A 12,450-nucleotide genomic window follows, 5' to 3' on the forward strand; every position below is an offset into this window, starting at 1 on the left:
TAACAATAGAAATAAAGTACACAATAAATATAATGCACTTGAATCATCCTGAAACCATTCCCCTCCACCCCCAAAGTCTGTGAAAAAATTGTCTTCCATGAAACAGGTCCCTGGAGCCAAAAAGGTTGGGGCCCACTGCTCTTACAAGATATACGCTGGCCTTAGGGGTATTTGGCAATATGCCAGAGGACAAATAGGGCCCATCTTCCTGGGGCATTAATTTAACTCAAGAGTAATATTTTTTACTTTATATTTTAAAAATTATTCATATTGTATAACATAAACTTAGATAAAATATAAGAATTGAAAGAAATTTAATGTGATAGTAGACATTGAAGCTGCTTCTCCAGGTGACCTAAAAGTATATACTCCTCTGCTGTCAGGGGCTCGCTACATTGGAAGACTGGTAAGTGCTGCCTTGAATCATCAAGACATCATTATGTGGTCTTTAGAATTTTCTAATCCAGAAAGAAAGAAAACAAAGAGTTTTATCCAAAAAAAAAAAAAGTCAGAAAAAATATCTAATATACACATATGTAGGAAAAGTAGGAGAACATGTACACAAAAATGATCAACAGTGAATGTAGGGTGACACATATCTTTGGGGAGGAAGGGGAGGGATTTCAGGAAGGGCTGTATAGGGTGTTTCAATTTTGTCTGAGATTTTTTTTTTTAAACAGGGTGATGAATATTGGTTATAATTATTCACTACACTGAAAATAAATCACAAAACAACTTGGCAATAAAAAAGAAAAAAAAATCTTTCTAGAATGACTCATTTCCTAAGGGTGCTAAACAGTTTTACTAAAGCAGAAGAGAATTGTTCATTATCGCCTCTAACTGGACACCTAAGAGTTCCTGTGGGTGGCAGAACTTCCAATTGTTCCAATCAAGGTTCTTTATCCATCAAACCAACCTTACCATTTGTATCTGAAAGGCTGCTTGCCTGCCTTCCGATCCATGGAACTGTGTCTCCTTCTTGCCCCATCCAACGGTGATAAATTTGCCTACAGAACAATTGGTTGAGAATGTGTGAGACAAGTAAATGAAATGAAATGAAATTAAAGCAGTTTCACTGCTATTCTTCATGAAGTCTCAGAGCTCTCAATAAACTTAACCAACAGTCAATATTTGAAAAAACTATGTTCCATATTATATGCACCAGTAATTTTGAAGAATTTGAAATGTCCCTTATTATTTTGTTATTTGTTCATTTAGTTTACTCCTGGCAAGCTGTGACTTCTCCCTTAATTTAGAAGGTGCTTTACTGCTATCTTATATATTCCAAATTCCCTTAATGACAGGAGTCGGCAATCTCATTCTCATCTTACAAATAAGAATGAAATGAAGAATTTACATAATATGTCTAAAACATAAGAACCCAAGACAAGAGCTGGGAATAAAGTTCTAATTGTAAGATTTCAATCAACTAAATGTATCTAACCTCCCATTGGTGGTAGAGGGGACTGCAGATCATTGAATCCAGCTCCTCATGCAGACTTAATGTCAGAGCCCAAAACTAGAACACAAGGCTTCTCCCTTCCAGACTGACTGGGGTTCTTTCTAAATCATAATGCTTCTCTTACACAAAACATAAAGGCAGAGCTGCTGAAACAACACAACCCTTCTGTTCCTGGAGGTAAGATACAGCATCCATTTGCAAGAGGTACCATGAAGAAGAGTCCTGAAAACACCAGACAAATCCAGGACCCAATTCTTCCCTCCTGCCATTGATTCTGACCCTGATGAAGCAGGGCTATAACCATTTTTACAAATTATGGGTTAGTATGACCATTTCCTGTCTGCTTACATCCAAGCACTATAATACCTGACAGCACACCTTGCTTTGTACAAATAGCAGTGTCTATCTTGCTACACATCCCCGGGCTTCCACCTGCCAAGTTTCCACAGAGGCAAAAGATCAAGAAGTGAAGCAACAGAACTTTTCCATGGAGATCTGATAATAAGTGATGGGGTTACAGCAGGAATCTGTCAACTACAGCCTGTATCTGCTTTTACAAAGAAACTTTTATTGGAACACTGGAGTACTTATGTATTATCTATGACTGTTTTCACACTACAACAGCAAAGCGGAGTAGTTACAACAGACTGTACAGCCTGCAAAGCAAAAAATATTTACTACCAAGCCCTTTCCAGAATCAGTTTCTTGACCTCTAGATTAGGGGAAAAATATTCATCACTCCATAGGGTAATTTTTTTGTACTGATAAATACATTTCTAAGGCCTAACACCCTAACTTGGACTATCTTACCCTTGATTTACTACATTAGGCTTTTTTATGAAAAAGTCAGTGGGGAAAGCCAGGCCCAGAGCACTTTCCCAAAGAGTACTATGTAGTGGTTACTCTATGACTGTCCTCAAATCTGGATGCCCCAAGTTCCACCCTGGATCCTAGACTCTTCCAGCACTATAATATCTGGTCCCTGAGCAAGTTCATCTGCTCTCAAGATTCTAAAAATTTCCTATATACCAATCACTAACAGTCCATAGCTTCGGCCTCTGCAGAGCTTCAGCCCCTTTTATCTGCCTACTGCACATAACAATCCCACATGGCTGGTCAACAAATCCAAAACAGAACTCACCACCTACCCCTTACAAACCAGCACTTCCCCATCTGCCCTCTCTCAGTTACTCACATCTTTATTCCCATCACCCGGCTGGTGTCTCACTAAACTCTTTCATCCTCCACCTTATATACAAAAACCTATTTATTTCATTTTCTAAACTGGTATTTCTTAAACAGGTCTAGGGTAGGAGCAGAACCATGCACATATATTCCAAAAAAGTTTCTCAGATAATTCCAAAAAATGTACTCCCATTCTCATTGAGAATCAAATTTTTCCTGAATTCATTCCCTCTTCTAGCCCCACACCTACCTCTCTTCTCTCTCACCTAGATTCCAGTAGCAATTTCCCACCTGATCACTCTGCCTCTAGTCTTTTACCTCTCTCCACACACACAAACAAAAAGATATGTCATCAAGAGCCATCTTTCTACTAGAAAAATCTCTTTAAATTTCTCATCATCAAAACCTTTAATACTTGATCAACTATAATTCAATGTCCAAATTCCCTACCACAAACTTAATCAAAATCCATCCATTTATTTCATTCTACCCTCATGTCCTGCCACTCCAGCAATGCTGAACTACTCAGTCCCCTGAGAAACCATGTTTCTATGAAACATCCCTCCCTTGAAATGGACTCATTCACTTGACTAGACTACTCCCCAACCCTCAGCCCTCATCTACACAACATCAATTCAGCTGAGAGTCAGCTCAAGTCAGCCTCCTTTGGGAAATCTTCCCTCTCCAGTTACTGATTTCCTTCCCTTATGCTACCCTATACTCGCATTATCATGTCATTACTGTACTTGTGAGACTCCCTAAGAGAAAATCTAACTAGTCAACTATTTTTTAATTATCCATAGCACCAAACACACTGTTGGGTTCACAGTGTGAACAAATACTTCTCAAAATTACTTCTGAACAAATAATTTTTGAATGAATGAATAAATGAGTAGCAGTTTTCTAAGTGATTTCTCAGAGTTGGTGGAGCAAACAGACATGAAGTTAGCCCTCAGCAAAAGTCGAAATACCTTCTCCTCCATGCCTGTCTTCAATCAGGCCAGCTACCTGGTGTCTTCAAGTTGGCCAGAGCTTCTTATATTCAATAAGCATCTCCCCTCTCCTCCCTCTTCAATATTCCCAACAGCATAAATGCTCAAATGACCTTGGCTAGATCTTAGCACGAAAAAAATCTGATTGTTCCCATGAAAATGCAGATTCGAATCTCATCAGTTGTAACAAAAATCAGCCTTCTAGCCCACCTGTTTTCTCTTCTCCCCAAAACTGCAACCCAGAAATGTTCTCTTTATTCTAGCTTATACAATCTCTTTCATTAAAACCCCAACCTAAGCATTTCCTAGGGTTTGGGAAACAACTACCCAGGTGACCTCAAGCACAGATTTCTATTTTCTAAGTTACTGACAAAGCCAGCCCCCTCAGACCTGTAGAGGCATCAGAGATATGCCTTTTAAAATCTGGGATGGGCTAAAGGAACTGGGCTAACAGACATTTAGCAAATGGAGGTTTAAGTTTCACAGTTCTTTAGGCTTATGATGTGGCTAGCACTGCACAAGAAAAATGAAGTGGGAAGGAACCTAAGGTAACAAAATGTTTCAAACAAAGATATACTCACTTTCTCCAAAATCATCCTGGTGGATCTGCTGCTCCATGATGGGTTCAAAGTCTTTTGTCATCATAATCAGGGTCTGTTGACCTTAGAGAGGCACAAACAAGAATGATGTTATTTTCATGTAACAAATTTGCCATTTCATTAATGTCTATGGCACTATAAGCTACAGAGCTGGAGTGAAGGAGTCAGGGCAGAAAGAATTCTCTCAAAATGCTTTGACTTAAAAAAAAAATAATAAAAGCTTTGCCTGGATATGTCAGCTAGTGCTTATTTTCAGCTATTTAAGTGTGTAAAGCTGAACATAAAACTCCACATGCTCCTTCATCAACTTCAACACCTAGTTTCCATCCAAGACATCTCTGCAAATATATACATCATCAGTGGTGCTGGTTTACTGAACTCATCTGGATTGAAGAGACTTAAGGGAAAAAATATGAATGCAAGAGAGGCTTTTAGAATCTGTTTATATAACAACTCTTAGAGTAGGTTAAAATAAATATTGCTGACATTTTTAACTATAACTGTGGACTTAGCAGCCTTCTCAGATTTTATGACTTTGTTTCCCACTTGTAAAGACTGAAAAAGTTACAAGAAACAACTTTTTAAAAAATATACTAAGAGGTAAAACTTAAGTCAGAAAAAAACACATTCACTTTACTATTTGTAATACTGGTATCATTCATTGTTCAAAGAAACTTTTTTAAAACTTAAGCACTCCAAAACTAAAGCCTGTAAGATATCTGGAGTAATGTTTGCAGTAGTAAGTCAGTTAGGCACCAATGACAAGCTTACCTGTGGCAAGGAGCACCAGCTCTTGGTCAGGACTCCAACTCATGACAGAGATACCACTGGCTACACTCCCAACACATTCCAGCTAAGACGGAGAAAATTGAAAAAAGAAAACCAAAACACCAGTATCTCAGTAAAAATTTACTACAATCTCAATCAAAACAAATATACAAATGTGAATTTATTTAACAAATATATCTTCAGTAACAGGTATCGAGAGACCTGTTATTAGGCAAAGGGATTAGAAATAGACACCCTATTCCTCCCAGAGCTATCTCATGAAAGAGATAAAAAGATGACTCTACAGAGGATTAGAGCTTTAACCAAGATCTTTGGGAAGCAGAGGTCTCAGTGCAGAAAATGACAAGTGGCTCAGGAGTGTCCAGGAAAATTTTTCTGAGGAGATGTCTCAAAAAGTGATTATAGGGAGAGGAGAGAGATCAAGAGGGAAAATAGTACTGAGGCATAAAGCCATAAAAAGAGGAGTTAAAAATCAGTCCAGTGTGGTGGTGTGCACCTGTAGTCCCAGCAACTTAGGAGGCTGAAGCGGGAGAATCATTTAGGCTCAGGAGTTACAATGAGCTTTGACTGCACCACTGCACTCCAGCCTGGGCAACAGAGCAAGACCCCATTAGGGAAAAAAATCAGCTGCAAATAGAGCATAAGGTATACATATATATAGGAATAATGGGGGGGGAGTGATGAAGCTAAAAAGGAATTTGGGGAACAGATAGTGAGTGAAAGGTCTCACTAAGGCACAATAAGGAACACGGACTCTATCTTCCAGACAATGGAGAAGCCACTATGGGGCAAGATCAGCACCATTAGATGAGATAATGAACTGGAGGAGCTCAGTCATCAGGAAAAAATTCTATAAAATGTTTGGGAAGTAAAAGCATATCTTTTAAATATAAGAAATATGAATTGAGTATGTGATGGTTTTGACTTTTCTCACCATGAACTAACAGTAGGGTTTATTATTGTACTAAATGGAATAGTTTCAAGCAAAGGTGCCAGATTTAGGCTGCCAGGGTTCAAACCCCACCTGATAAATACCTGAGTGTGGCTTAGATATATAAGCATTCTGTGCCTAAATTTCCTCTTCTGAAGAATGGGAAACAACAATCTATTTCCTAAGGTCATAGTGAAGATTAAATAAATTTGCATGAAAAGCACTTGAAGGCTGGGTGCGGTGGCTCACGCCTGTAATCCTAGCACTCTGGGAGGCCAAGATGGGAGGATTGCTCGAGGTCAGGAGTTCAAAGCCAGCCTGAGCAAGAGCAAGACCCCGTCTCTACTATAAATAGAAAGAAATTAATTGGCCAAATAATATATATAGAAAAAATTAGCCGGGCATGGTGGCACATGCCTGTAGTCCCAGCTACTTGGGAGGCTGAGGCAGAAGGATCACTTGAGCCCAGGAGTTTGAGGTTGCTGTGAGCTAGGCTGACACCATGGCACTCACTCTAGCCTGGGCAACAAAGTAAGACTCTGTCTCAAAAAAAAAAAAAAAAAAAAAGCACTTGAAGAAGTACCTGCATGTTATAAACATTTAATAAATGTAAACTACTATTATTATCCTACCATTAGTAATACCATAACTCCTGTGACATAATCAATGTTAAAGATCACAACTACTGGAATAATCAAAGATTAAAAAAGAATCAAGCAATTGTAATTGGAAACCCTGGCTGTTATGAAAGTGAGGATTGGAATCCAAAAACTCAACCTTAAGCTAGAGTACAGAAAGAAACAATTGGCTGAAATCTATGTCTCCTGGTTGTCTTAAAATATGCATGTAATGATAATGTATTACTTTAGTTAAGGGACTCTAAAGTTAGCCAGTCAACATTCATAACTAAAAACATAAGCCACACAAACATTTCAAAGACTTTCGAAATTGAAAAATAAAGGCTACAACTCAGGATGAGATTCTGATAAGACGTGATTTACACCACACAAGAATGGCCAGTTATTTTTTAAATAGCTCTCATTTGGAATGTTCTGATTCTTCTAATTAATAAATGCAGTAGACAAAACTGAGTTTTAGAAGAATCTTGAATCATTTCTCAGGCTTTAGGCTAAGATCAAGTGTAGAAGAATCTTAAAGCCACGCCAACAATTTTTTTTTGGACGTAAGGTCTTGCTCTGTTGCCCAGGCTAGAGTATGGTGATGCCTTCGTAGCTCACTGCAACCTCAAAGTCCTAGGCTCAAGTGATCTACTACCTCAGCCTCCTGGGTAGCTGAGAATATAGGTGTGGACCACCACGCCCAGCTAATTTTTCTATATTTTTGTAGAGATGGGGTCCCACTATGTTGCTCAAGTTGGCCTCGAACTCCTGCCCTCAAGTGATCTTCCCACCCTGGCCTCCCAAAGTGCTAGGATTATAAGCATGAGCCACCACACCCAATCCAACAATATTTTATAAAGAAATATATAATACAAAGACTGCAATTTGCAAAAGCTTAAACATTATGGCTACTGATTTGAAAACGTCCATAATAACAAATGATCTATTTGAAGATGCTTGAGACTTTCTCCTCACTGCACTCTTCTACTTACCTGGTATGTGCTAAGACTGCAGAGTATGACATCTCCAGAGGCTGTGGCCACACACACAGACTCCTGATCTAGCAAGTCCTGAATACCAACAATGTAGCCACTTCCATCCTCTGGGAGAAAGCCTTCTGCCACCAAAGAAATTTCATGTTTCACCTTTCACCAAAGGAAACACATATGCAAATTAATCCAATATATCTTCAAGAACAATTCATAACATTTCCAGAAATAGAATACTTTTTAATGCTTCTTTTATAATACAGAAGTTTTTACAATGGTTTTTAGATTAAAATCCAAGCGTTCATTTAAGAAATATCACAACAGTGTCATCTTTAATAAGAAAAATAGGTGATGTAAACCTTTCTGTCAAACAAACACAAAAACAAGCAACCCAGACTATTTAAAAATGTCCAATAAAACATGGAGCTAACTATGGTCTTCTAAGATTTCTATAGTATGGGGAAAAGGCACTAAGAATATAATCACCTAAAATACATTAGTAGCAAAATATAATTAAGGAAAGATATCAAAATCAACCCACTGAGCTTTTAAAAGTATATATATGGTTAGGATCCAGCATTAACGATTCTGATTTAGCTGATATGAGATTGGGGCTCAAATATGTTTCTAAGGGCATGCCCCAGTTACTCAGGAGGCTGAGGCAAGAGGACTTCTTGAGCCCAGAAGTTCAAGACCAGCCTAGGTGATACAGCAAGACCACATATCAAAAAAACAAATAAATAAAAATTTAAAAAATAAATTTTAAAATTTATTTTAAAAGATATTTTCAAAAAGCTCTTTGGGTAATTTTCATGTGTATTGTTTGTTAAGAACCACCATTATAAATAGTATTTACATGGTAGAAAGGGTAAAAAGTAGGGCACCCACTTAAAATATAAGATCAGAGTTTTACTGACTTCAGCAGCAAAGTTAAAGGTAGGTTACTATTTAAGCTATGTCTAACACGACAACTATATAAAGCAAAGAGAATTTTAAAAAGATATAAATTTAATAAGATGTTAAAGAAAGACTATCCTGGGGGAAGAAAGTTTGGAAGAAGACAAGTCAAGGGTCATACCCAAGTGCAGCATTCTCTATCAGTAACTTACTTCTCTTCTGACGGGGTCTATTTCTATCAATCCATGTTCTGAGCCAATGACCACTGTTTTCTGTTCAGTTCGAAGACAGAAGCACTGAGGTCTCCCTGGAGCTTGAATATTCCTGAACTCCAAGGTCCGAAATAACTCCAGATTTCGCATGATGAAATGATACCCAAGAAAAAAGGACAGATATTCCCTGATGAAGCATTAATCCCTAAGAGATAAAGGAATAGCTTAATAGTGAGAAATGACCACACTTACATAAGTGAAATGATTCAGGGGGTAGAGAAGTGGTAGTTAGAATAACCAAGGGAAAAAAGCTCCCTCTCTGAGCACACATCCATCTATAGACGTGTGGCAGCAACCTGACCCATTGTGTATACTTATCAATAATTGAGGATACTGAAATCTATCTAAATGGAAAAACAAAACAAAACAAGTGTTAATGTGCTAGATACTTATACCCAGATCCCATTAAGATTTATGATTACAGGCCGGGCGCTGTGGCTCACGCCTGTAATCCTAGCTCTTGGGAGGCCGAGGCGGGCGGATTGCTCAAGGTCAGGAGTTCGAAACCAGCCTGAGCAAGAGCGAGACCCCGTCTCTACTATAAATAGAAAGAAATTAATTGGCCAACTGATATATATATAAAAAAAAATTAGCTGGGCATGGTGGCGCATGCCTGTAGTCCCAGCTACCCGGGAGGCTGAGGCAGAAGGATCACTCGAGCCCAGGAGTTTGAGGTTGCTGTGAGCTAGGCTGACGCCACGGCACTCACTCTAGCCTGGGCAACAAAGCGAGACTCTGTCTCAAAAAAAAAAAAAAAAAAAAGATTTATGATTACAAGTCCCTAACTTATGGTAGGGGTGGCCATTACACAGACCAGACTGGCCTTATTGTCACTTTAATGTGAGGTGAACTCTCTCATCTTGACATTTCACATAAATGACATTGAAAGAATAAAGATGAATCAATCCTTATAGTCCACAGCAGATAATGTACATTATAATAGGAATCCTACAACATACAATGTGGGTTAAGAGGAAAGCAAGATCATATATGGTGGAAGTAAGGAAGAGAATCAAGGCAGACAATGGTTTTAGTAAGTTTTGGGTGACATTTACATTCAAGAACTTCTAGAAATTATTTGGTATCATATCATGCAGGTTTTTAAGTTAAATCGAATTCTATATATAGAGTTTGGGTTTTTCAAAGCATGTAAAAATTACACCTTTCATCTTTAAACATCGTAAAAATGCCCACTGACATCGATCTGAAAGGATAAGTACATTTGAGATGAGAGAATAGCTGGCACGTCTGGCTAGAGGGAAGTAAGCAAGGGATAGAGTAGCAAGAAGTGAGGACAGCAACAGGAGCCAGCTGTGCAGAATTTCCTAGCTGTTTTTCACATTGGTTTATATAACAATAATCATACTGTTACTGTTGCTCTGATCAGATAGATCATGTCTCTATATCCCTCCTTGTGAACTTGGATTTTGTTTATCCAAGTCTGTGGAGCCCTGGGGTCCATGGACCTCAGGAAAAGAAAGTGGGGGTGGGGGGAAGGTAAAGGGAAAAGCAGAGGACTCACTTTTTCCTGTTTTCTTGCTGTTCCTGTCACGCTAGCAACAGGTCCAGCCTCATCACCCCCCACCCCAGCCAGAGGTACCAGCACCACTCAGGCAGAGGCCCCTCCAGACAGCTGAAATCCAGCTCCACCGATCTCATCCTCTGAATTCCTGAGACATCAACACCAGAAGTCTGAGTCAGGCTTCATAATGCCTCTTCTCCAAGGTTTAGGTCCTGATAACCTCAACATCTTCCCTTGTTTTGATCCCCAGCCCTAGCTAAGTGTTGTAACTGCTTCTTTCAGTTTACCTTCTATGTCACTTCACTGCTTTTACTTTTTGTTCCTCTAACAGCTATTTAACCAATTCTTCATATTAAATCCTCTCTATTTTTGAAATACTGTATGGTTTCTACTTTTGACTGGACCCTAACTGACAAATCCAGCAAACAACCTGAGTTCTCAAATCACTGAGCTTTCAATATTGCCAAGTTCACCGCCAAGGTGAGCTCAGTCATCTACTTCCCATTCCCATGCCCTTAGTCTCAAAACTAACTTACCTGAATTTTCATACCAATCATCCTCATTCCTTTATCTCCTCAGAGGAAGTCATTCATGTCCCCAATCTTTTCAAGGTTAGGAAAGGAATATTCTCCAAACTCTCCCAGGTCTATTAATACTCCTTCGTTGACATCTGCAATCTCTAACCCTGTCTCCATTGATTTAACTTTTCCCAGCCTTTAAATGTACTAGAGATTACTCCACACCACAGGTCAATCCTGGATCCTCTCCTAATTTTCTGACAACTCCTCTATTTTCTTTCCCTTGCCACTTCAACTATCTAAGTCTTGACTAATCATCATGCCCATGACTACAGGTACCAAGCAAATTGCTAATACACCAATTAGACTGAAATGTCTAGCTCTGACTTAATTAGCCCAAAGTGAACACAAAGTCCACATTTTCAACCTCCTGATGTTTATCACAAGTATCTCTCACAAGCTCATCAAATGCAACCTGGAAAATGAAGAATTTACTATTCTTCCACCAAATGAGTGTGCCCTATTTGAGGATATGGCATTTCTACTCCCTGTCCCCAAGCTGAAAATTGTCTTTGCCTCCTTTTTGCTCACTCTTTTTCACTGAACCGTGGTTGTCAATAGACAGTTGAATCCTTTACGTAGTACCTTATCGTACCATCAAACATCAAACACCGATTGAGCGATTGCTAAATGCTAGGATCTGAAGAGATTATTCAGTCACTGCCTCCACGGAAACCACAGTTAATGGAAGGGAAAGCCACATAAAATACCACATTAGACAGATAAGCACAGGGAACACAAGCTCCACGAAAAAGTCGCAGACGAGAGAAGCACCCAAACCTCTATTAACCGTCGCCTTCCATCGTGGATTAATTCGTTTGCTTTCAGCGGTATTATCCACCCTCTGCAAGGAATACGGAGGGAGGCTCGGTTAAGTGCAGCGGGGGTAGCAACACGTTAACTCCGGGCTGCAGCGCCCCCGGATGGAGCAAGACCGCAGAAAGAGAATGTAAGGCTCTAGGAAAGAGGTGTGCACGCCGCACTCCAGTCCTCGGACCGCAGCAGGCAGAGAAGCCTGGGAGTCCCCTACACCACAACACCCTTGGGCGGTCGGGGCCCAGTGCCGTGCCCGGGTCGCCTGACCGCTCACCTGCGCCGCGCTCTGAGGACCCCCAGATAGCGGTCCGCCCCTGCCTCCCCTGCCACGCGCAGCCGGCTTCCCAGAGCCCGCCCCGGATTGCGTACGCGTCTCTCGGTCGGCGGCTCCCGCGCTCTCAAGGTGCGCACTAGGCCTCGGGAGGGTAGAGCCGCGCGACTCGGAAGGACCAAAGCTGAAGCCCGACTAAGGCGCTGCCGATGCGAGCCGGACACTAGCCGAGCGGCGCGGGAGTGTCGTCACGAGGCGGGGGCGTGGCTATGCAGGGGGCGTTTCCCTAGTCGCTTGCGGTGACTGGCCTTCTCTGAAGGACTAGGGGGGCAGAAGTGAAGGAGCTGCGCCGGCCACCAGCCCCTGTCCCTCCGCCCTCCTGCCTACCGCATTGTATTTGATCCCTGCTTTGATGTCGGACCCCAGACAGTAATTGGCAGCTGTAGGCGGAGCCTGCGGGGCAGGAAGCAGCGCGCGGGCGCAAGACGCGAGCCGCGCGCCGGAAAAACACCCCCAGCCACGGCCTG

The 12,450-nt window shown here is 40.7% G+C and overlaps 1 protein-coding gene across 9 annotated transcripts in view; it reads right to left on the bottom strand.

Annotated features, from left to right (window-relative positions):
• ELP1 (elongator acetyltransferase complex subunit 1) overlaps positions 1-12,383 on the bottom strand; it is a 69,492-nt gene extending 57,109 nt beyond the window's left edge. For 2 of the 9 annotated variants that reach the window (XR_001146718.3, XM_012736769.2), the window contains exons 1-6: positions 11,927-12,296; positions 8,677-8,881; positions 7,571-7,723; positions 5,010-5,091; positions 4,221-4,301; positions 922-1,007 (exon numbers count right to left, since the gene is read on the bottom strand). Coding sequence is in view for 7 of the 9 variants with exons in the window: in XM_012736769.2 (XP_012592223.2) it covers positions 922-1,007; positions 4,221-4,301; positions 5,010-5,091; positions 7,571-7,723; positions 8,677-8,826 (552 nt within the window). In the remaining 2 variants the exon portion in view is untranslated. The other 7 variants (XR_012922123.1, XM_076008902.1, XM_012736774.2 and 4 more) reach the window with 6 other exon arrangements.
• Positions 12,384-12,450: the final 67 nt, after the last annotated feature.

The sequence above is a fragment of the Microcebus murinus genome, chromosome 12, assembly GCF_040939455.1.
Source record: "Microcebus murinus isolate Inina chromosome 12, M.murinus_Inina_mat1.0, whole genome shotgun sequence".
In the NCBI taxonomy this organism is placed as follows: Eukaryota; Metazoa; Chordata; class Mammalia; order Primates; family Cheirogaleidae; genus Microcebus; species Microcebus murinus.